Below are 26,269 nucleotides of genomic sequence, written 5' to 3'. Positions count from 1 at the left end.
CCGGTCTTACACTTCAGATGGAGGCTTGGGGTTGATGATGGTTAAAGGCCGTCCCCCCTCGATGTTTTGACGCTGACATCACTTCCGCCTATTCCCGGATGTGATGTCAGCACTTCCTGTCTTACAATTCAGAAAGAGGCTTGGGATGTACGATGGCTAATGCCATCCCCTCCAGGCATTTCATCACTTCCTGTTTCCCCTTATGATTTAATAGATTTCATTTTTGGCGCTATACCATAGTGAGGCTTGGAACGCACGCCGGTTTTACTTCCGGTTTCCATGCAGTCCACTGCCTACTTCCTACAGGTGTACCCAATTAATTCTACCTCTATATATATATGAACACTGGCTACCTGCTGACTTTATCTTTTGAAAAAGGCATTTATGCCGAAACATGTAAAGAGGACTTGGTCAGCCCAGCTGTTTTACATCTTATATGCCTGTCTTTCACGGATGTCTGTAAGTGTATCAGCTTTATTGATATTAAATTGATTTTAGCAATATTACGCTATATGTCCCTCCATTTTTTTCGGTTTTACCACCCACCATGTGGAAGGGGAATCTCTGAACTATTCCATCTACCGGAGATTTGCATGGTTGCCGTTGGAATCGGTGAAAAATCTGTGGGGACACTCCATCATTTTTAAGCCTGTTTGACTCCTACACTATAAGGTGTTTTGGGGTCCCATCCATCTGGTGAGCGCAATATATTTCTACCTTCACTGGTGACGGGATTTGCTGCACTTATATATGATTTGCACCATTATATATTGGACTTTTTCTCACCATCAATTGTTTACGTTACTTGTGGAATGTCTCCTGCGATTGGACAATTTATTTTGTTGGGAATTTTTTTCTTCTAGCGCTGCACATATTTTTGTATTTATTGATTTATCACCCTCCTTAGTTCAGTGATTGATGTCAGCTGCTTACATTTTTTAAGTTAGCGCAATAATCTCTATTTTATTCTGGATGTGTTCATTTACCTGCATGAAAGGAGAAGGAAGAGTGAGCGCACGGCACAACACGGATGACGGTGGTAAGAAGGATCATCACAATATATTTACATAAAATTTGCATAGTTGTGGACTTTATGTTTTTAAAGAGGCCTCTGATTATATCACAAGTATCAATAATTCTCCTCTTATCTATAGTATAGAACATTCTTATCACAACTGAGGTTTTAGCAATTGTTGTTATTAATTCATTTTTGATTGTTTTATATGATATTATTTACTAGGTGTAGCACCCTACAGGTAGGTGCTAGGTAAAGGTATAGTGGGCCTTGTCTGCCTAACAGCAGGGCTGTGATTGGTTAGTTAGGGTGTCAGGGCTTCCAGATGTGCCTGCTGAGGGGGAAGTCTCCCCATTGGCTCCTGTGAGAGGCTTCTCATTGGGCAGTGGAGGAAACCCAATCAGGGGACACGTCCCAGCTTGTAACTACCCCAGAAGGCAGATTAGGCTGCAAAGGATTCTGGGAGTGGGCATAAGTTTGGGGGAAGTGCGTGGCACAGTGTCTTTGGCAGGAGCAGAGTCCCAGGAAGGAGAGTGCGGCTGTCTCTCCTCCTGTCTGAGGAAGGTGGATGTCTCTGGGTGTCGCCTGAAAGTCCAGAGAGTGCTGAGGGGGATCCGGTGTGCCGAGAATCTGCGGAGCGAGAGAGGGGTCCAGTCCCAGGAAAGCCTACACAGGTCGTGAGTACTGCGGATTGCACCTGGGGGTCTGCCTAGAATCAGAGGGGACCACTCCGGAGAAGGTTCGGGGATCCAAGGTCAGCTAGCGGTAAAGGGGGTACCTAGGTTGAGGACCCTGAAGTGTAAAGGGGGTAAATAGTCAGTGGACCCTGAAGAGTTCAAGGAGCATAAAGGGGGCACCGGCAGTCTGGGCCCTGAATTGTATTGCGTGTGCCAGTTACAGTGTTAGCTATCTGGAGTTCTACAAAATACGGCCTTAAGCTGTGCCAGGCGGGGGAAAAGTATTCAAAGACTTACACAGCGAAGCAGCGTCAGGAGTTCTACAGTTCTCAGTCTTGGATCTACTGGACTATAGGTCGGGGATTCAGCACTTCTTCTGTATTACAGAGAGTTCTCAGAGTCAGTGAGCGTTGTTTGGCGCCGGCTGGCGTCAAGGAAGCGCCAATGGGCATTTTTCCAGGATCAAAGTCCCAATTGTAATTAGTTCGAGCTGAGAGGAGTATCCGACTCATTCCCTTCTCCCATCCCCTTCATTTATAATAAAACCCACAAACAAAGATTCCGGAGTTGTCACTGTTTCAGTTGTCACACCTGGGGGTCACAGCTCACATGGGCTGGAGAGGATTCCGGTACTGATGGCGGACCCACATCAGGCCACAGGCCTGGAAACCTTGCTACATAAGGTTTGTTTTATTATGATGGGAATTGTAGTTCCTGAACAACTGGACGGCCATAGTTTGAAGGCCCCGGTTTTAGAAGTTCATCAGCGTTCCTTGGATCCATACCAACCTTTCCCACACAGAGGAACCCTTCACCACTTACCAACCAACCGCCATAGCTTTACTGCGGCAGGTCGGCTCTACTACGTGAAATGATGTACCTGTATGTCGCTTCGTATAACAGACAGCGTTCCGATTTGCCAGAGGGGGAGCCAATCAGTGGGTCCGGTGGACCCTACTCAGACATGGCAGGGAAAAGTTCTGTCAAGGGAGAGGAGGCAACGAGGAGACATGAGGGACAGAGACTGTCTGTGAGGAGATGGAGGCTCCTGGGATGACAGAGCTTCTAAAACGCGGTGTGTCCTCCCCAAAATGTCCTCCCCACAATGTCCTCCCCACAATGTCCTCCCAAAATGTCCTCCCAACAATGTCCTCCCAACAATGTCCTCCCCAAAATGTCCTCCCAACAATGTCCTCCCCACAATGTCCTCCCCTCAATGTCCTCCCCTCAATGTCTTCCTCACAATGTCCTCCCCACAATGTCCTCCCCACAATGTCCTCCTCACAATGTCCTCCCCTCAATTTCCTCCCCACAATGTCCTCCCCACAATGTCCTCCCCACAATGTCCTCCCCAAAATGTCCTCCCCACAATGTCCTCCTCACAAAGTCCTCCCCTCAATGTCCTCCCCTCAATGTGCTCCTCACAATGTCCTCCCCACAATGTCCTCCCCACAATGTCCTCCCAACAATATCCTCCCCACAATGTCCTCCCCACAATGTCCTCCCCACAATGTCCTCCCCACAATGTCCTCCCCACAATGTCCTCCCCACAATGTCCTCCTCACAATGTCCTCCCCACAATGTCCTCCCCACAATGTCCTCCCACAATGTCCTCCTCACAATGTCCTCCCCACAATGTCCTCCCCACAATGTCCTCCCCACAATGTCCTCCCCAAAATGTCCTCCCCTCAATGTCCTCCCCTCAATGTCCTCCCAACAATGTCCTCCCCACAATGTCCTCCCAACAATGTCCTCCCCACAATGTCCTCCCCTCAATGTCCTCCCAACAATGTCCTCCTCACAATGTCCTCCCAACAATGTCCTCCCCAAAATGTCCTCCCCTCAATGTCCTCCCAACAATGTCCTCCCCACAATTTCCTCCCCACAATGTCCTCCTCACAATGTCCTCCCCAAAATGTCCTCCCCACAATGTCCTCCCCTCAATGTCCTCCCAACAATGTCCTCCTCACAATGTCCTCCCCAAAATGTCCTCCCCAAAATGTCCTCCCAACAATGTCCTCCCCACAATGTCCTCCCCACAATGTCCTCCTCCCAATGTCCTCCCCACAATGTCCTCCCCACAATGTCCTCCCCACAATGTCCTCCCCACAATGTCCTCCCCACAATGTCCTCCTCACAATGTCCTCCCAACAATGTCCTCCCCAAAATGTCCTCCCCTCAATGTCCTCCCAACAATGTCCTACTCACAATGTCCTCCCCAAAATGTCCTCCCAACAATGTCCTCCTCACAATGTCCTCCCCACAATGTCCTCCTCACAATGTCCTCCCCAACAATGTCCTCCTCACAATGTCCTCCTCACAATGTCCTCCTCCCAATGTCCTCCTCACAATGTCCTCCTCACAATGTCCTCCTCACAATGTCCTCCTCACAATGTCCTCTCCGGAGGTGTGCTGATTGTGTACTTATGTGAATGCTGAACATGGCCTTTGTAATGAGGGTCCATGTTATCCGGTAAGAGGCAGTGTGTCTTTCAACCTGGTGGTGGTCTTGGAATCTGGATTCTTCCAATCTATATACACGCTTTTGTGGAGGTGTTCATTAACACATTGTGGACTTTCCTTACTAATGGACTTGTATACCTCAGATTAGCGCTACACCTTTAATCCATATATGCTTTTTGATCTGGTTTTACAATTTGGATCTGTGGTAGCTGCTTTTCGCCTATTTCATTTTACCTATATTGTTTATATACTTACCTAAGCGCAGCAACAATTCCCATATATATTTCCTATGATTGTCAGCGCCATCTGGTGGCCTTAATGCTGTATTTCCCTGATTGCGATATGTCAGCAATATACTGCAGTATGACCACTAGAGGGAGCTGAAAATCATAGGAAATAAACATATTAGACTTATTGTGGTATTATCGGTGACAGAAACCTTTTCTCTTTCGTGTGTCTTGGATTGCCTTCTTGATGGCTTTCCATGGGGGGGTAGTGCTGGGGGGGGGGGGGTAATGCCCCTAACTGTCTATTTTATCCTTTGCTTTGGTTTTAGGCCCAGTTTACACCATAGAAACGCGGTCCGGATGCTTTTCTGCAAGTGCGTTTTTGACAAGTTTTTGGTATTTTCCAGTGCGTTTATTTGTTTTTTTGTGCGTTTTTGATGCGTTCCAGTGCATTTTCCCCCTCTTTTTTCCAGTGCGTTTCCCGTGTGCGCTTAGAAACCTTTTGATGCATTCCAATGCGTTTTTGATGCATTCCAGTGTGTTTTTCCCCCTTTTACTACTTAACTGCTAGTTTCCCACCATAGAAAGGCAGTCCCGATGCGTTCCAGATGCTTTTCCGCATGCACATTTTTGACGCGTTGGTGCGTTTTTGATGCAGCCCGGTGCATTTTTACCCCTTGTCTTGCTTAACCAGAAATAAGGAGGTGCGTTCCAGTGCATTTTTGGTGCGTTTAAAAGCGTTTTTGATGCAGTTCAGTGCATTTTTTCCTCCTCTTTTATCTTTCTTAACAGGCAATTCACACCATAGAAAGACAGTCCTGATGCGTTCCGGGTGCTTTTCCACATGCGCACTTTTGACGCATTTTTGATGCGTTCCGGTGTGTTTTTGATGCGTTCCAGTGCGTTTTTCCCTCTCTTTTTTCTTTTACTTGAGGGTCAGTTCACACCATAGAAATGCAGTCCTGATGCATTCCAGGTGCTTTTCCGCACGTGCATTTTTGATGCGTTCCAGTGCATTCCCCCCCTCTTTTTGCCTAACCTTAAATAAGGATGTGTGTTCCAGTGCGTTTTTGATGTGTTTTACAGCACTCCAGTGCAGGAAAAATGCAGCATGCTCTACTCTTTTTTATCTGGAACTGAAACGCACTGGAGTGAACTATGCTGTTGAAAACCATATAACCCATTATTCATGCGTTATTGATGCAGAAAAAAAAAAACCCACACTGGACTGGATGTCATGTGAACTGGCCTTAACCAGTTGCCGACTGCGCACAGTATATTTACTGCGGCAGTCAGCCCCGGCCAGGCAGAGTGACGTAGATCTACGTCGCTCGCCTGTCACTGGGTTTTGAGCCAATAGCGGGCGAGCACGCGCCCGCTGAGGCGCGCGCCCGCCCCGGCTCATTCACGAAGGAGTCCGCACGTGTGACCGGCAGACCCGATGTCCGCCGGTCACACTACGATCGTCGGTAGAGCGGGAGAAAGGCGGGCGGCTGATGTAAACAAAGCCGCCTGTCATTCTCCCCTGTGTAAAAATGGAGATCAGACGGTTCTACTATGTAGGACCGTTGATCTCTGTTTTTACACCAGTAGCCATGTCCAATCACAGTTAGAAACACGCCCCTAGGACACACTTAACCCCTCCCTGTCCAATACAGTTAACCCCTTCCCTGCCAGTGTCATTATTACAGTAACAGTGCATATGTATAGCACTTATTACTGTAGTAATGTCACTGGTACCCCCAAAAGTGTCAAAAATGTCAGTCAAGGGTCCGATCTGTCCGCCGCAATGTCGCAGTACCGCAAAAAAAATCGCAGATCGCCGCCATTACGCGTTAAAAAAAAAAACACCAAAAATGACAAAAATCTTTCCCTTTGTTAGTAAACGCGATAACTTTTGCGCAAACCAATCAAAATACGCTTTTTGCGATTTTTTTTTTACCAAACATAGGTAGCATAAAACAAATTGGCCGAAAATGTTAAAAAAATTTTGATTTTTACATTTTTTTTTGGGGGGAATTTCATATAAAAAAATGTGAAAAATATTGTTATTTTTGCAAAATTTACGTTCTTTTTTTTATAGCTTTATAGCGCATGATCAAAAAATCGCACAGGTGATCAAATACCACCAAAAGAAAGCTCTGTTTATGGGAAAAAAAGGACGTGAAATTTGTTTAGGTACAGCGTCGCACGACCGCGCAATTGTCCGTTAAAGTCACGCAGTAAAAAATCGCAAAAAAAACCCTGGTCAGGAAGGGGGTAAAATCATCCGGGGCTTAAGTGGTTAAATAAGGACGTGTGCATTCCAGTGCGTTTTTGGTGCGTTTAGAAGCGTTTTTGATGCAGTCCAGTGCGTTTTTCCCTCTCTTTTTTCTTTTAATTAAGGGTCAGTTCACATCATAGAAACGCAGTCCTGATGCATTCCAGGTGCTTTTCTGCATGTGCATTTTTGATGCCTTGGTGCGTTTTCGATGCAGTCCAGTGCATTGTTCTCCCTCGTTTTGTTTAACTAGAAATAAGGATGAGTGTTCCAGTGCGTTTTTGGTGCGTTTTTAAAGCGTTCCAGTGCGTTTCTCCTCTTCCCATTAATGACCCGGAAGTGATGCGTAAAATGTCACCTCCAGGTCCCGGTGTCACTTTCCCAGCCAGGGTGACCGGAGAGAATCCAATGGAGGGAAATCCATTACCTTTAGATAATATATAATAATAATAATAACAATATAAATAAATAAATAAATAAAATAAAATAAAAAATATAATATATAAAATAAAATAATAATAATAATAAAATAATAATAATAATTCAGATAATAAAGACTATTTTAGGGGTTTTATGTCATCTTCAGGCCCAAAAAAAAAACGTTTTTTGGTTGATTTTTTTTCTAATTTTTTTTTATATATATATATATATATAAAGAGGTTGGGGGGGATAAATCACTTCTCTGACTCATCCAGCTCGGTGTGTATTTTGAGCTTCAGTAGTGAATTTAGTAAGCTAAAAGAAAGTAATCGCTGCTGGTAGAATTTGTAATAGCAATTTTTTTTTTTTTTTTTAGCAAAGCAGTTAAAAATAGCCCGGAAAATATGTTAAAAAAAAAAAAAAAAAAAACAGGAAACAAATATGAAATGTCTTAGTTCTTAATTTACCTAACAAAATGTAAAATTATATCTGTTTTTTTCTTTAATTAATTTAAACCATAATAAATGAATAATTATATTTTCTTTAAACCCAGGTTTTCAGTCGCAGTGGGTCCCGCCTCTCTGTCTAAAAAAATGTAGAAATAGTTTTGTTTCATTTTTTTTTCTTTAATTAATATAAACCATAATAAAACAAATAATTATATTTTTATCAAACCCAAGTTTTTGGTCACAGTGGGTCCCGCCTCTCTGTCTAACAAAATGTAGAACTATTTTTTTTTTTTTATATTTCTTTTTTCTTTAATTAATTTAAACCATAATAAACAAATAATTATATTTTCTTTAAAACCAACTTTTCAGTCGCAGTGGGTCCCGCCTCTCTGTCTAACAAAATGTAAAATTATTTTTAAAGATTTTTAATTATCGTTACATTTTTTATTATAATAAATGACCAATTACACATTCTTTAGATATATGTTTTTCTTTCATTAATTTAAACCATAATAAATGAATAATTATAATTTCTGTCAGTCGCAGTGGGTCCTGCCTCTCTAAAAACATTTAGAAATATTTTTTTTTTACATTTTTTTATCTTTAATGAATTTAAACCATATTAAACACATAATTATATTTTCTTCAAACACAAGTTTTCGGTCGCAGTGGGTCCTGCCTGGCTGTCTAACAAAATGTAAACATATTTTTAAAGATTTTTTCACTTTCTTTAAATAATTTATATCATAATAAATGAATAATTACACTTTCTTTCAATCCAAGTTTTTGTTTGCAGTGGGTTCTGCCTCTCTGTCTAAAAAAATTAGGAAATATTTTTTTTTCTTTTTTTTTTCTTTAATTAATTTAAACCATATTAAACAAATAATTATATTTTCTTCAAACCCAAGTTTTTGGTTGCAGTGGGTCCTCCCTCTCTGTCTAAAAAGATTTAGAAATATATTTTTTTTTTTTTATCGTTAATGAATTTAAACTATATTAAACGAATAATTATATTTTCTTCAAACCCAAGTTTTCGGTTGCAGTGTTTTCTGCCTCTCTGTCTAACAAAATGTAAAAGTATTTTTAAAGATTTTTCATTTTCTTTAAATAATTTATATCATAATAATAAATTAATAATTACCCTTTCTTTCAACCCAAGTTTTCAGTTGCAGTGGGTCTTGCCTCTCTGTCTAAAAAAGTTTAGAAATATTTTATTTTTTATTTTTTTTCTTTAATTAATTTAAACCATATTAAACGAATAATTATATTTTCTTCAAACCCATGTTTTTGGTCGCAGTGGGTCCTGCCTCTCTGTGTAACAAAATGTAAAATAATTTTTAAAGATTTTTAATTTTCGTTACATTTTTTATTATAATAAATGACCATTTACACTTTCTTTAGATATATGTTTTTTCTTTCATTAATTTAAACCATAATAAATGAATAATTACACTTTCTTTCAACCCAGGTTTTCGGTTGCAGTGGGTCCCGCCTCTCTGTTTAAAAAAATTTAGAAATATTTTTTTTAAAAAATGATTTCTTTAATTAATTTAAACCATATTAAATGAATAATTATATTTTCTACAAACCCAAGTTTTCGGTCGCAGTGGTTTCTGCCTCTCTGTCTAACAAAATGTAAAAATATTTTTAAAGATTTTTCATTTTCTTTAAATAATTTATATCATAATAATAAATTAATAATTACCCGTTCTTTCAACCCAAGTTTTCAGTTGCAGTGGGTCCTGCCTCTCTGTCTAAAAAAGTTTAGAAATATTTTATTTTTTTTCTTTAATTAATTTAAACCATATTAAACGAATAATTATATTTTCTTCAAACCCAAGTTTTCGGTCGCAGTGGATCCTGCCTCTCTGTCTAACAAAATGTAAAAATATTTTTAAAGATTTTTTTCATTTAATTAAATAATTTATATCATAATATATGAATAATTACACTTTCTTGCAACCCAAGTTTTCAGTTGCAGTGGGTCCTGCTTCTCTGTCTCAAAAAAATTTAGAAATATTTTTGTTTTACATTTTTTTTTCTTTAATTAATTTAAACCATATTAAACGAATAATTATATTTTCTTCAAACCCAAGTTTTCGGTCGCAGTGGGTCCCGCCTCCGTGTCTAACAAAACATAAAAATATTTTTTAAATATTTTTAATTTTCTTTTATAAGTTAAAATCATAACAAATGAATAACTAAATTTTCTTTAAACCCAGGTTTTTGGTCGCAGTGGGTCCTGCCTCTCTGTCTTACAAAATGTAAAATAATTTTTAAAGATTTTTAATTTTTGTTAAATTTTTTTACACTTTCTTTAGATATATGTTTTTTCTTTCATTAATTTAAACCATAATAAATGAATAATTATATTTTCTTTAAACCCAAGTTTTCAGTCGCAGTGGGTCCCGCCTCTCTGTCTAACAAAATGTAGAAATATTTGTTTTTAATTTTTTTCTTTAATTAATTTAAACCATAATAAATTAATAATAATAATTTCTTTAAATCCAAGTTTTCAGTCGCAATGGGTCCCGCCTCTATGTCTAACAAAACATAAAAATATTTTTAAAGATTTTTTATTTTCTTTTATTATTTAAAATCATAACAAATGAATAAGTACATTTTCTTTAAACCCAGGTTTTTGGTCGCAGTGGGTCCCGCCTCTGTCTTACAAAATGTAAAATAATTTTTAAAGATTTTTAATTTTTGTTACATTTTTTATTATAATAAATGACCAATTACACTTTCTTTAGATATATGTTTATTCTTTCATTAATTGAAACCATAATAAATGAATAATTATATTTTCTTTAAACCCAAGTTTTCAGTCGCAGTGGGTCCTGCCTCTCTATATAACAAAATGTAGAAATATTTGTTTTTCATTTTTTTCTTTAATTAATTTAAACCATAATAAATTAATAATAATAATTTCTTTTTGGAAAAAAAAAATTAATAATTTCTTTAAATCCAAGTTTTCGGTCGCAGTGGGTCCCGCCTCTGTGTCTAACAAAATATAAATATATTTTTAAAGATTTTTTATTTTCTTTTATTATTTAAAATCATAACAAATGAATAAGTACATTTTCTTTAAACCCATGTTTTTGGTCGCAGTGGGTCCCGCCTCTGTCTTTGTGCCCAGCCTCTTGCGCCGTGCATTTTCTTTCTCACTGTGCAGATATTCTCTTTTATTTTATTTTTTTCCTGTTTTTTTTTTTTTTTTTTTTTACTTCAGGAAGCAGGCGGGCTCAGAGTATTATGTGATAACAAGTTCAGCAAATACAGATCTTTAGGCAATAATAAAACCTTAAAGTACGTGTCTGCACAGGCTGCAGTACTCACATTTTCGATTTGCTGTGGAGCTTATATCATCAAAATCTAAATGAATAAAGTGATTTTCTGGGATATTTTTGGGTTTATTTAACTCCCGTTAACACTTTTAAATGTTTGTATCATGTAGGAAGGAAATAGAATTTTGTATGGCTATTATTAAAAGAGTTGGTGTCAAATCTTACCACTGTGTGTACATATGATTATAGTATTTATTTATTTAAAAAAAAAAAAATATATATATATATATATATATATATATACAGTATCTCACAAAAGTGAGTACACCCCTCACATTTATGTAAATATTTTATTCTATCTTTTCATGTGACAACACTGAAGAAATGAGACTTTGCTACAATGTAAAGTGGTGAGTGTACAGCTTTTATAACAGTGTAAATTTACTGTCCCCTCAATATAACTCAACACACAGCCATTAATGTCTAAACCGCTGGCAACAAAATTGAGTACACCCCTATGTGACAATGTCCATATTGGACCCAATTAGCCATTTTCCCTCCCCGGTGTCATGTGACTCGTTAGTGTTACAAGGTCTCAGGTGTGAATGGGGGAGCAGATGTGTTACATTTGGTGTTATCGCTCTCACTCTCTCATACTGGTCACTGGAAGTTCAACATGGCACCTCATGGCAAAGAACTCTCTGAGGATGTGAAAAAAAGAATTGTTGCCCTACATAAAGATGGCCTAGGCCAGTGATGGCAAACCTTGGCACCCCAGATGTTTTGGAACTACATTTCCCATGATGCTCACCTACACTGCAGAGTGCATGAGCATCATGGGAAATGTAGTTACAAAACATCTGGGGTGCCAAGGTTCGCCATCACTGGCCTAGGCTATAAGAAGATTGCCAAGACCCTGAAACTGAGCTGCAGCAGGGTGGCCAAGACCATACAGCGGGACGGGTTCCACTCAGAACAGGCCTCACCAAGCTTTACACAAGCTGTACACTCACTACTTTACATTGTAGCAAAGGGTCATTTCTTCAGTGTTGTCACATAAAAAGATAGAATAAAATATTTACAAAAATGTGAGGGGTGTACTTACTTTTGTGAGATACTGTGTGTGTATATATATATATATATATACACAGTAGATGGCTGCTTTGACAGGCTGCACTTTTATCCTTCTCCAAGTACTTGTCTGAGACGAGCATCTCGTGAGGAATACAGAGGCCTGTCAGCTGAAAGGTTCCAGGCAAGTGTTTAGAGACGGAGAAAAGTGGCTTCTGTCAAAACAGCTGTCTCCTTGCTAGCAGCATTATCGGCCAGTCGTAAAGGATGCTCTGTTGTCAGGACCAGGATCTAAACTTGCGACCTCTGCTGTGTCTGGCTGTAGCTATTCTTGCGTTCCCTACCTAAGATGCTGGAGAGGTCCCTGTCTGATCCTTTAGAACAGAGGTAGGCATGCTTGGCATTCCAGCTGTTGTAGAACTGCAAGTCCCATGAGGCACTGCAAGACTCGGACAGCAACAGGCATGCCTCCCCAAGGCAGCATAGGCATGATGGGATTTGTAGTTTCAGCACAGCTGGAGGGCTAAGGTTGCCTACCTCTGCTTTAGGACAATCTTGCCTTGTCCCCTGAACCTTGAGCTCTTTGCTCCTCCCATGGACTTTCTGATTTAAGCCATGTCTCTGCACTTCCTGTTTGCCAGATTATTGTGCTTTCTTTAGCCGATATCTTCCTTCTTTGTGTCCCTGCAGCTGTCCTTACCTTCACTACAACACGTTACCAATCTTGGCTTGTTCCTCAACTACACTTCAGCTTGATTCCAACCTGCAGCCATCTGTTACCAACCTTTGGCTTGTTCCTTGACTACGCTTCTGTTTGATTCCCACTTGCAACGACCCATTACCAACCTTTGGCTTGTTCCTTGTTCTTTGATTACACTTCCGTTTGATCCCCACTTGCAGCCATCCATTACCAACCTTTGGCTTGTTCTTTGACTACACTTCTGCTTGGTCCCAACCTGCAACCACTCGTTACCAACCATTGGCTTGTTCCTCGACTACACTTCAGCTTGATTCCAACCTGCAGCCATCTGTTTCCAACCTTTGGCTTGTTCCTTGACTACACTTCTGTTTGGTTCCCCTTGCAACCACCCATTACCAACCTTTGGCTTGTTCCTTGTTCTTCGATTACTCTTCCATATGATTCCAATGTGCAGCCCTCCGTTACCAACCTTTGGCTTGTTCTTTGACTATGCTTCTGTTTGATTCCCACTTGCAGCCATCCGTTACTAACCTTTGGCTTGTTCTTTGACTACGCTTCTGTTTGATTCCCACTTGCAGCCATCGGTTACTAGCCTTTGGCTTGTTCTTTGACTACGCTTCTGTTTCATTCCCACTTGCAGCCATCCGTTACTAACCTTTGGCTTGTTCTTTGACTACGCTTCTGTTTCATTCCCACTTGCAGCCATCCGTTACCAACCTTTGGCTTGTTCCTCGACTACACTTCAGCTTGATTCCAGCCTGCAGCCATCTGTTACCAACCTTTGGCTTGTTCCTCGACTACGCTTCTGTTTGATTCCCACTTGCAGCCATCCGTTACCAGGCTTTTGATTGTTCCTTGTTCTTCGATTACTCTTCCATTTGATCCCAACCTGCAGCCATCCTTTACAAACCTTTGGCTTGTTCTTCAACTGCGCTTCCCCTTGATCCCAACCTGCAACCACTCGTTATCAACCTTTGGCTTGTTCTTTGACTATGCTTATGCTTAAACCCAACATGCAACCACTCGCTACCAACCTTTGGCTTGTTCTTCAACTACGCTTCCCCTTGATCCCAACCTTCAGCCTTCTTTTACCAACTTTTGGCTTGTTCTTCAACTATGCTCCCGCTTGATTCCAACCTGCAACCATCTGTTACTATCCTTTGGCTTGTTCTTCTACTACGCTTCCACTTGATTCTAGCCTGCAACCATCCATTACCAGCTTACGGCTTGCTCTTCGACTATGCTTCTGCCTGATCCCAATCTGCAGCCATTCGTTACCAATCTTTGGCTCGTTCCTCCACTACGCTTCCGCCTGATCCCAACCTGCAGCCATTTGTTACCATCCTTTGGCTTGCTCTTTGAATACGCTTCTGCTTGTTCCCAACCTGCAGCCATTCGTTACCAACTTTTAGCTTGTTCTTCGACTATGCTTCTGCTTGATCCTAACCTGCAACCACTCAGTACCAACCTTTGGCTTGTTCTTCGACTACACTTCCACTAGACCCCCACCTGCAGCCATCCGTTACCAACCTTTGGCTTCTTCTTCGACTACGCTTCACTTGACCCCTACCTGCAGCCATCCGTTACCAACCTTTGGCTTGTTCTTCGACTATGCTTCCATTTGATTCTAGCCTGCAGCCATTTGTTACCATCCTTTGGCTTGCTCTTTGAATACGCTTCTGTTTCATTCCCACTTGCAGCCATCCGTTACTAACCTTTGGCTTGTTCTTTGACTACGCTTCTGTTTGATTCCCACTTGCAGCCATCCGTTACCAACCTTTGGCTTGTTCCTCGACTACACTTCAGCTTGATTCCAGCCTGCAGCCATCTGTTACCAACCTTTGGCTTGTTCCTCGACTACGCTTCTGTTTGATTCCCACTTGCAGCCATCTGTTACCAGGCTTTGGATTGTTCCTTGTTCTTCGATTACTCTTCCATTTGATCCCAACCTGCAGCCATCCTTTACAAACCTTTGGCTTGTTCTTCGACTACGCTTCCCCTTGATCCCAACCTGCAACCACTCGTTATCAACCTTTGGCTTGTTCTTTGACTATGCTTAAACCCAACATGCAACCACTCGCTACCAACCTTTGGCTTGTTCTTCAACTACACTTCCCCTTGATCCCAACCTTCAGCCTTCTTTTACCAACTTTTGGCTTGTTCTTCAACTATGCTCCCGCTTGATTCCAACCTGCAACCATCTGTGACTATCCTTTGGCTTGTTCTTCTACTACGCTTCCACTTGATTCTAGCCTGCAACCATCCATTACCAGCTTACGGCTTGCTCTTCGACTATGCTTCTGCCTGATCCCAACCTGCAGCCATACGTTACCAACCTTTGGCTCGTTCCTCCACTACGCTTCCGCCTGATCCCAACCTGCAGCCATTTGTTACCATCCTTTGGCTTGCTCTTTGAATACGCTTCTGCTTGTTCCCAACCTGCAGCCATTCGTTACCAACTTTTAGCTTGTTCTTCGACTATGCTTCTGCTTGATCCTAACCTGCAACCACTCAGTACCAACCTTTGGCTTGTTCTTTGACTACGCTTCCACTTGACCCCCACCTGCAGCCATCCGTTACCAACCTTTGGCTTGTTCTTCGACTACGCTTCCACTTGACCCCCACCTGCAGCCATCCGTTACCAACCTTTGGCTTGTTCTTCGACTATACTTCCACTTGATTCTAGCCTGCAACCATCCATTATCAACTTTTGGCTTGTTCCTGCACTATGCTTCCGCCTGATCCCAACCTGCAGCCATTCGTTACCAACCTTTGGCTTGTTCCTCCACTACGCTTCCGCCTGATCCCAACCTGCAGCCATTTGTTACCATCCTTTGCCTTGCTCTTTGAATACGCTTCTGCTTGTTCCCAACCTGCAGCCATTCGTTACCAACTTTTAGCTTGTTCTTCGACTATGGTTCTGCTTGATCCTAACCTGCAACCACTCAGTACCAACCTTTTGCTTGTTCTTTGACTACGCTAACACTTGACCCCCACCTGCAGCCATCCATTACCATCCTTTGGCTTGTTCTTCGACTATGCTTCCACTTGATTCTAGCCTGCAACCATCCATTAACAACCTTTGGCTTGTTCCTGCACTATGCTTCCGCCTGATCCCAACCTGCAGCCATTCTTTACCAACCTTTGGCTTGTTCCTCCACTATGCTTCCACCTGATCCCAACCTGCAGCCATTTGTTACTATCCTTTGGCTTGCTCTTTGACTACGCTTCTGCTTGATGGGGGATTTTTTTTTTTTAAGCACGTGATTAGAGCCAGAGGCTCTAATAGGCTTCACAAAAGGGTGGGCTCAGGCCGCAATGTACTGTGCCCTGAGCCCACCCATTTGTGTGACAATAGCGAATTAATATTCGCTATTGCCACACTGATTCTCCACCCGGCCAATCAGGAAGCGGGTCCTGAGACCTGTTTCCCAATTGGCTGAAAGGAGAATGCATCCTATTGGCCAAGAAGGAGGGAGGAGACAGCCGCTGAGAGAATGAGGGAGAAGCTGCCGCCGCCGCTGCCTGTCAGTCCTGCAGAGCAAGGTAAGTATACTGGCACAGTGGGATATGGTGGTGCGTGCTGGAGTGTTTGGGGGGGTCCTTCTGCTGAACGCCCATCCCCCCCCCCCGACTGATGGAGCACCAGCCACCACTGCTTGATCCTAACCTGCAGCCATCCGTTACCAACCTTTGGCTTGTTCCTTGACTATGCTTCCACTTGATTCCAACCTGCAACCACTTGTTACCGACCTTTGGCTTGTTTACTGACTACACATCCACTTGGTCTCTACCTGCTATATCTGCTACTGGACCCTGGCTTGCTCACCTCCTGGTAGGGGCAATCCAGAGGACCACGACCTGGTACTAACACAGAGAAAAATCTATCTCCACCATCAGAAGCTCTGGTGAATACAGGCTAGTGCTTAGACCCTGCACCTTGGGTGAGCCCACATCATCCACCAGGGTAGCATACCGCAAAAAATTTTAAAAAATCTTCCTGTCCAGAAGTAGTTAAGCGACCGATTTAAAGGTGAGATCCAGGGTGTTAAAAGACAACCATGGACCCGATAGAATTTGAGCCCTCACCTCTCTGCCCTCGTGTTGTAAAAGGTTATCATAGAGAGCCATCACACCCTTCACAATCAGATCCTCAATCATACGCAGAGCAGTTTCAGGTCACCGCCATCACATTTATTGAAATGTTTCCACCCGTCACTTTAGGCGATGTAGCGAAACAGGAAATACGCTTCAAAGACTTGTTTTCTTCATGTTCACATTCTGGTCATAGGTGGTCAGAATATTCTCAGATGTTTTTCGGTGTTTCAGATATTTTCTATCATTTCTCTTCAAAAAAACGCCCAACTGGTTGGCTGCCAAATTTCCTCTACGTGCTGAGCTCTGCACACTGGGCCGTTCCCATCATAGGAGCGGGTCTGGTATTCATGGAGTCCTCCGCTTTACCAATCAATTCTAGAGATACTGGTAGTCATATTTATGGGGAATTTCAGATATATGAAAATCATCTAATCAATAGGAGGAGTTCTCATAATTCACAGAATGTCCAATAATATGATTTTGTGATAAAGTGGTCCCTTTATGGTTAGTTTTTCCCCTAAAATGTATGTCAGGGCGAAAAAAAAAAAAAAAAAACACAGTATGCAATCAAAATACGTTTATTGGGATTTTTTACCCAAAATATGTAGCAGAATACAAATTGACCCTAAAATGATGAAAAAATAATTTTTAAATTTTTTTTGGGAATGTTATATAGCAGAAAGCGAAAAATATATATTTTTTCAGAATTGTCACTCTTTTTTTGTTTATAGCGCAAAAAATAAAAATCGCACAGGTGATCAAATACCACCAAAAGAAAGCTCTGTTTGTGGGGAAAAAGGACCTCAATTTTATTTGGGTACAGTGTCGCACAACCGTGCAATTGTCGGTTAAAATAACGCAGTGGCATATTGCAAAAAATGGCCTGGTCGTTAGGGGGAAAATCTTCATCCTAAAATGATGAAAAAATATTTTTTATTTTTTTTTTTTTTGGGGGGGGGGGGAATGTTATATAGCAGAAAGTGAAAAAAAAAATTTTATTTTTTTTTTGTTTTTTTTTCAGAAATGTTACTCTTTTTTTAGTTTATAGTGCAAAAAATAAAAAAAAAAGAGATCAAATACCACCAAAAGAAATCTCTATTTGTGGGAAAAAAAGGACATCGATTTTATTTGGGTACAGCTTCGCACGACTGCGCAATTGTCAGTTAAAATAACGCAGTGCCGAATCGCAAAACATGGCATGGTCATTAAGGGGAAAATCTTCATCCTAAAATGATGAAAAAGTTATTTTTACTTTTTCTTTTTTTTTTGGGGGGGGGGGGGGAATGTTATATAGTAGAAAATTAGAAATATTGTTTTTTTTTTCAGAATTGTCGCTCTTTTTTTGTTTATAGCGCAAAAAATAAAAATCACACAGGTGATCAAATACCACCAAAAGAAATCTCTATTTATGGGGAAAAAAGGTCATAAATTTTATTTGGCTACAGCGTCGCACGACCGCGCAATTGTCAGCTTTTATTGGGAATGTTATATAGCAGAAAGTGAAAAACATTGTTTTTCCTTTGGTGGTATTTGATCACCTCTGCGATTTGTATTTTTTGCACTATAAACAAAAAAAGAGCGACAATTCTGAAAAAAAAAAATATATATATTTTTTCACTTTCTGCTATATAACATTCCCAATAAAAGCTGACAATTGCGCGGTCGTGCGACGCTGTACCCAAACAAAATTGATGCTCCTTTTCCCCACAAACAGAGCTTTCTTTTGTTGGTATTTGATCACCTCTGCGATATTTATTTTTTGCGCTATAAACATAAAAAAGAGCGACAATTCTGAAAAAAAAAAAAAAATAATAATATTTTTCACTTTCTGCTATACAATATTCCCAATAAAAACTGACAATTGCGCGGTCGTGCGACGCTGTAACCAAATAAAATTGATGTCAAATACCACCAAAAGAAATCTCTATTTGTGGGAAAAAAAAAGACATGAATTTTTTTTGGGTACAGCGTCGCACGACCGCGCAATTTTCTATTAAAGTAACGCAGTGCCGAATCGCAAAAGATGGCCCGGTTATTAAGGGGGAAAATCTTCCGGTCCAGAAGTGGTTAATAAGCAATCCAGCTGTGCCCCCAGCGTGCCGCTCACCAGTGGTTCTCAGGCTTACCATCCTTACTGGTGAGCCTGGGAAACGATCCGAGGGGTCGTGCGGCCGGCCATAGAGGTGACCAGAGACCCCACTGTCTCTCCCCACCTCTATGTCCTAGGAAGAGTGACGTCATGACATCACTTCCTGTCTAGGGTGGAAGTAAACTATTTTTTTAAGCAAAAAATCTATGTTTTGGGGTTTTTTCGTTTTTTTTTTTTTTTTGCTTTCAAAATTTGCTATTTGGTGTCTTTTACAGCGCCTTGGAAAAGTATTCAAACCCCTTGAAATTCCCACATTTTCCCAAAAACATAAATGTATTTTATTGGGATTTTATGTGATAGACCGACACAAAGTGGCCATAATTGTGAAGTGGAAGGAAAATGATAAATGATAGAAATAAATCTGTGAAAAGTGTGGCTGCATTTGTATTCACCCCTCGGAGTCAATACTTTGTAGCTCCGCCTTTCCCTGCAATTACAGCTGGGAGTCTTTTTGGGGATGTCTCTACCAGCTTTGCACATCTAGAGAGGACATTTCTGCCCATTCTTCTCTGCAGAATATCTCATCTCTGTCAGATTGGATGGAGAGCGTCTGTGAACAGCAATTTTCAGGTCTTGCCACAGATTCTCAATGTGATTTAGGTCTGGACTGTGACTGGGCCATTCTAATACATGAAACCATTCCATTGTAGCTATGGCTGGATGTTTCGGGTCGTTGTCCTGCTGGAAGGTGAACCTCCGCCCCCGTCTCAAGTCTTTTCTTCTAAGATTGTCCTGTATTTGTCTCCATCCATCTTCCCATCAACTCTAACCATTCCCTGTCCCTGCTGAAGAAAAGCATCCCCACACCATGATGCTGCCACCACCATGTTTCACAGTGGGGATGGTGTTTTCAGGGTGATGTGCAGTGTTAGTTTTCCCCCACACATAGCGTTTTGCTTTGAGGCCAAAAAGTAGAATTTTGGTCTCCTCTGAGCAGAGCTCCTCCCCCCACATGTTTGCTCCTCCCCCACATGGCTTCTCCCAACCTGCAATCAGGACTTCTTATGTCTTTCTTCCACCAATGGCTTTCTTCTTCTCACTCTTCCATAAAAGGCAGATTTGTGGAGCGCAGGACTAATAGTTGTCCTGTGGACAGATTCTCCCCCCTGAGCTGTGGATCTCTGCAGCTCCTCCAGAGTTCCCATGGGCCTCTTGTCTGCTTCTCTGATGAATGCTCTCCTTGCCCCGGTCAGTTTAGATGGACGCCCATTTCTTGGTAGGGGCCCGGCCAGTCAGTTTAGGTGGACAGCCATGTCTTGGTAGGGGCCCGGCCGGTCAGTTTAGGTGGACGGCCATGTCTTGGTAGGGGGCCCGGCCGGTCAGTTTAGGTGGACGGCCATGTCTTGGTAGGGGGCCCGGCCGGTCAGTTTAGGTGGACGGCCATGTCTTGGTAGGGTTGCAGTTGTGCCATACTCTTTCCATTATATATATATAAAGAAAAAAATGTAGGCGCCCCCATTTCTCCATGCTTGCGCACAAAAGCGAATGCATACTTAAGTTGCGCACGCTTATGTTAACAGTGTTCGCACCACACATGTGAGGTATCGCCGCAATCATTATAGCGAAAGCAATAATTCTAGCACTGGACCTCCTCTGTAACTCTAAACTGTAATCCGTCAAAATTATTTAAAGTGTCCCCTATGGAGATTTTTAAAGTACCGTAGCTTGTCGCCATTCCACGAACGTGCGCTATTTTTTAGTGTGACATGTTAGGTATCTATTTACTCGGCGTAACATTATCTTTTATATTTTACAAACAAATTGGGTTATATATTGTGTTTTTTTTTTTTTTTGCAATAAAAGTAATTAAAGTGTAAATTTTTCCCCACAAAAATTGCATTTGAAAAACGCTGCTCAAATACCATGTGACATAAAAAATGGCAACGATCATCATTTTCTTCTCTGGCATCTCTGCTAAAAGTTTGGGGGTTCCAGGTAATTTTGTAGCATGATGTCAGAAAAGGCCGAGTCCACTCTCTGTGCCTCCGTGGGTTTCCTCCGGGTACTCCGGTTTCCTCCCACACTCCAAAGACATGCTGGTAGGTTAATTGGATCCGGTATAAAAAAAAAAAAAAGAAAAAGCCGGGGTCCAAGTTAACAGTGAATGTGGTTTTCGTCCAGGAAAGTCCATCGGTTCCAAAACTGAATGTTGGGAGCAAACAAAGTACATTTGATGAACATTCAATATGGAATGTACTGAGAATTTTGGTACCAATGTTCATACAAGCAGTCATCCAAAAATCATCTCCTAGTGTATGGCCAGCTCTAAGGTGATTGGTGGTTTCTCCAATCTCTCTGGGATTGGTAAAAAGTAGAATCTGGCCGAGGGATATATAGAGATCCCTGCTCAGCTAACACACAGAGAGTTCCGTATCCCATATCAACCAATGACAGCTCACCTTACTGCAGACAGATCCTTTCTGATTGGTTGGGATGGGTTCATGGGTTGGAATCATAAATGCATCCAGACTGCATTTCCAATGGCCAAAACCAGGAACCAGCCCTTAACCCCTTCTCCCCTAAGGATAAAACAAATGTTAATGCCTAAGCACAATTGTGCAACTTTGATAAATAAGGAAAACCGTACATATCTTTACAAATACTTTGTGCATCCAGGTGAATTATACTGCATTTTTTTCAGGACAAATTGGGCTTTTTGATGATTTTTTTTTTTTTTTATCAAATAAAAATTGGCCCAAAACAGTAAAAAAAAAAATTTTTTTTTGTTAAATTTAGCCGTATATTTCCTGCTACTGCCATAATTCTATAGTAGGTTTTAGAGCGATAATTTGTATTTAGAAGGTAATGTTTGCCATCATCCCTAACAACATGCAAAAAAGTGGTTGGTTCCTCAAGCCAAGGAATGGTGGGATTGTGTAGGCAAGGTTTTAAATAAAAAACAATTTATTGAAGGATTGATAAAGTAGTATTGTAAAAAAGAAGAAGAAGAAATGCAACAATTAAGCAGTTCATAACATTGGTACTATGCATCAACAGTACTGACTGTGCCATATATGCGATATTACTTATGAGCAGGTGTGGTGATTCCCGATGTGGAAAACATTGGGTTCCGACGCGTTTCGGCATATATTCAAACAATTGCCTTTTTCAAGGTAAATCACCAAACTCTATAAACGTGAAAAGTGAAAGATACATAAATTAGTGACATTGTGCTGATATAATAATATAACAATCAAAACATTATTTACATTGTTTTTTCTGGTTGTATACAGTACCTATGATGCAAAGATATCGCCATAATTTACCACCAAAGAAAAACCCAAATTATATTCTCCCGCGGACGATCGCAGTGATACCACATATGTGTATGTTAGTTGTTCGTTGTACCCGGTAGTACCGCCCAGAAAACATAATGTGCATTTTTTTTTTCTCAATAAAGATTTTTAATGCAAATTAAGTTACAGATACATTTTTATTGGGAATGTTATATAGCAGAATGTGAAAAATATTTTTTTTTTTCAGAATTGTCACTCTTTTTTTGTTTATAGCGCAAAAAATAAAAATCGCACAGGTGATCAAATACCACCAAAAGAAAGCTCTGTTTGTGGGGAATAAAAAGGACATCGATTTTATTTGGGTACAGCGTCGCACGACCTCGCAATTGTCAGTTAAAGTAACGCAGTGCTGAATCACAAAATATGACCTGGTCATTAAGGGGGGAAATCTTCTGATCCAGAAGTGGTTAAACGAAAAAAAAGTACTTTTTTTTTTTTAACAAAAAAAAAAAAATATAGGCCCTTTAAGGCTGTTGCTATGAAGTGATGTGAAACAGGGGGTGTGATCTGGATCTCCCATCTGAGTAGTGTACCTCCATCCCAAAATTGCATACAAACAAGGAAAGAGATTGCCCAGGGAACTTTAAATGAGGCTACACACTCATAAAAGATCTATATAGTATATCATATAATTAAAATGTTTTATTGGATAAACATAAGAATAGTAAGCACATTGAAAAGCCACACAATGGACTAATCAGTGGCATCAAGTACATCCAATACATGTGGAGTAAAGAAATGTATGAAATAACAGCATGGACATGCATAATGATTATATACAGACATTTACAAAGCATGATAAAATGTAGCACCCTCGATGCGTTTCGTGAAAATGTAGTTTGCTTCCTCAGAAATGGGTGTTTATCATATCTCTACAAAGTAAAAAACAGTATTATAAATGATGTGCGTGTCGTGTGCATATATGGAGTGTCCAATAAAAGACAAAGCAATCATCAAGACTCCATACTCACTGAATCAGTTTTAAAATGAAGACACTGAAAACGATGGTCCATTGGGAAGTCTGACCCGGGAGCCATAGGGGGGCTCCAGTAGAAGCAGGGGTCACAGGGAGAGCAGGACTGGTGGTGGAGGGATGTGTGTCCATAAACCTATATTTGGGTTGACACCCCCATGAGACAGCATTTGGCTGTTGGTACCAGTGATTTCTTCCCCTTCCCCCATTGACATACACCACCTTCCATTTTCCCATGCCATCAGGATCACTTATGTTCTTTGGATATAACTTTAATTCATATATACATATATACATTATTGTCTTTACATTATATCACTGATTGGCTCTCTGGGTTCTCCAACCCAAATATAGTGGAAGGTGTCAGTAAAGCAGTGGAAGGTGTCTGTAGAGCAGTGGATGGTGTCAGTAGGGCAGTGGACGGTGTCAGTAGAGCAGTGGACGGTGTCAGTAGAGCAGTGGGCGGTGTCAGTAGAGCAGTGGATGGTGTCAGTAGAGCAGAGGACGGTGTCAGTAGAGCAGTGGACGGTGTCAGTAGGGCAGTGGACGGTGTCAGTAGAGCAGTGGACGGTGTCAGTAGAGCAGTGGGCGGTGTCAGTAGAGCAGTGGACGGTGTCAGTAGGGCAGTGGACGGTGTCAGTAGAGCAGTGGATGGTGTCAGTAGAGCAGAGGACGGTGTCAGTAGAGCAGTGGAAGGTGTCTGTAGAGCAGTGCATGGTGTCAGTAGAGCAGTGGATGGTGTCAGTAGAGCAGTAGACGGTGTCAGTAGAGCAGTGGATGGTGTCAGTAGGGCAGTGGATGGTGTCAGTAGAGCAGTGGATGGTGTCAGTAGAGCAGTGGACGGTGTCAGTAGAGCAGTGGACGGTGTCTGTAGATCAGTGGATGGTGTCAGTAGAGCAGTGGATGGTGTCAGTAGAGCAGTGGACGGTGTCAGTAGAGCAGTGGATGGTGTCAGTAGGGCAGTGGATGGTGTCAGTAGAGCAGTGGACGGTGTCAGTAGAGCAGTGGACAGTGTCAGTAGAGCAGTGGATGGTGTCAGTAGAGCAGTGGACGGTGTCAGTAGAGCAGTGGACGGTGTCTGTAGAGCAGTGCATGGTGTCAGTAAAGCAGTGGACGGTGTCAGTAGAGCAGTGGACGGTGTCAGTAGGGCAGTGGACGGTGTCAGTAGAGCAGTGGATGGTGTCAGTAGAGCAGTGGACGGTGTCAGTAGAGCAGTGGACGGTGTCAGTAGGGCAGTGGATGGTGTCAGTAGAGCAGTGGATGGTGTCAGTAGAGCAGTGGATGGTGTCAGTAGAGCAGTGGATGGTGTCAGTAGAGCAGTGGACGGTGTCAGTAGAGCAGTGGACGGTGTCAGTAGAGCAGTGGACGGTGTCAGTAGAGCAGTGGATGGTGTCAGTAGAGCAGTGGATGGTGTCAGTAGAGCAGTGGATGGTGTCAGTAGGGCAGTGGACGGTGTCAGTAGAGCAGTGGACGGTGTCAGTAGAGCAGTGGACGGTGTCAGTAGAGCAGTGGATGGTGTCAGTAGAGCAGTGGACAGTGTCAGTAGAGCAGTGGATGGTGTCAGTAGAGCAGTGGATGGTGTCAGTAGGGCAGTGGATGGTGTCAGTAGAGCAGTGGATGGTGTCAGTAGGGCAGTGGATGGTGTCAGTAGAGCAGTGGATGGTGTCAGTAGAGCAGTGGATGGTGTCAGTAGGGCAGTGGATGGTGTCAGTAGAGCAGTGGATGGTGTCAGTAGAGCAGTGGACGGTGTCAGTAGAGCAGTGGGTGGTGTCAGTAGGGCAGTGGACGGTGTCAGTAGAGCAGTGGACGGTGTCAGTAGGGCAGTGGACGGTGTCAGTAGGGCAGTGGATGGTGTCAGTAGAGCAGTGGACGGTGTCAGTAGAGCAGTGGACGGTGTCAGTAGAGCAGTGGACGGTGTCAGTAGGGCAGTGGACGGTGTCAGTAGAGCAGTGGGCGGTGTCAGTAGAGCAGTGGATGGTGTCAGTAGGGCAGTGAACGGTGTCAGTAGAGCAGTGGAACGGTGTCAGTAGGGCAGTGGATGGTGTCAGTAGAGCAGTGGACGGTGTCAGTAGAGCAGTGGGCGGTATCAGTAGAGCAGTGGGCGGTGTCAGTAGGGAAGTGGGCGGTGTCAGTAGAGCAGTGGATGGTGTCAGTAGGGCAGTGGATGGTCTCAGTAGAGCAGTGGGCGGTGTCAGTAGGGCAGTGGGCGGTATCAGTAGAGCAGTGGGCGGTGTCAGTAGGGAAGTGGGCGGTGTCAGTAGGGCAGTGGGCGGAGTCAGTAGTTTTTTATTTTTACTAGTTTTATTTTTTATTTTTTCCAATTTTGTTTTTGTTTATTTTTTTCAATGTTTTTGTACTTTTTATTTAGGAGCCCCTTGGGGGGGGGGGGGGTAATATCACAAGGCTAAATGGTCTATATGCTGCAGTTATTTAATGAAGCATGTATGGCTGCCATTAGTATGGATGGCCATGCATGCCGCAGGCAGAGCTTTGCATTCATGTTGTGGAAGACTTTATTCAGCAGAACGCTTGTAGCAGGCGGTACCGCCTCCAAACACTCCCTATAGTCAGGTGAATAGCACCAAATCGGGGTTCATTTATGTGTAAGGCAGGCGGTGCGGTGGGATGTTCTCCAAAAAATAGAATAGTCATCCAGGAATCGTTATATTGCTCCCGAGCCGTCTGTCAACTGGCTTTGAAATGCAATCCACTGCAGATCACTTTTCAGAGGTTTCAGAAATGCAGCCGCCGATGTGAAGAAAGCCTGGGGGGGTGGAGGGTTGTATGGAAAGTCATTTTTGTTTTTATGGGTGTCATTCCCGTAGTCTCGTGTCCTTACTTTGTCTCTTATTTCCCCAGGTGGTTTCACCGCGACATAACCGGCCTGGAGGCCGAAACCAGACTGAAAGCGAGAGGCGTCCATGGGAGTTTTCTGGTACGGCCCAGCAAGAAACGACCAGAGGACTTCTCATTGTCTGTCAGGTTGGTGTCCCCACCATGGGGCGAGGGGGCGGGGTCCAGGGCTGTCTTTAACGCAGGGCAAAAAGGGGCAGCTGCCCAGAGCCCAGTCATTGTTGGGGGGCCCAAAGCAGCTGCCCCTTGAGCCAACAAGAGTTTCGGCCAACTCCGGCGCTGGTCACATGCTGGTTGCTCGCTACTGTCACTTGTAAATACAGAAGCGCTG

The 26,269-nt window shown here is 42.3% G+C and overlaps 1 protein-coding gene across 1 annotated transcript in view; it reads left to right on the top strand.

Annotated features, from left to right (window-relative positions):
* The window catches only part of PTPN6 (protein tyrosine phosphatase non-receptor type 6), a 165,785-nt gene that overhangs the window by 27,619 nt on the left and 111,897 nt on the right, over positions 1-26,269 (top strand). Inside the window, exon 2 of the mRNA XM_082267377.1 lies at positions 25,945-26,067. Coding sequence (XP_082123503.1) covers positions 25,945-26,067 — 123 coding nt within the window. The remainder of the gene's footprint in view (positions 1-25,944; positions 26,068-26,269) is intronic.

The sequence above is a fragment of the Pelophylax lessonae genome (genome assembly GCF_965119305.1).
Source record: "Pelophylax lessonae genome assembly, chromosome: 9".
NCBI classification, from domain to species: Eukaryota; Metazoa; Chordata; class Amphibia; order Anura; family Ranidae; genus Pelophylax; species Pelophylax lessonae.
Note: the sequence above shows the minus strand (reverse complement) of the source record. Positions and strands in the feature narration are given on the sequence as shown.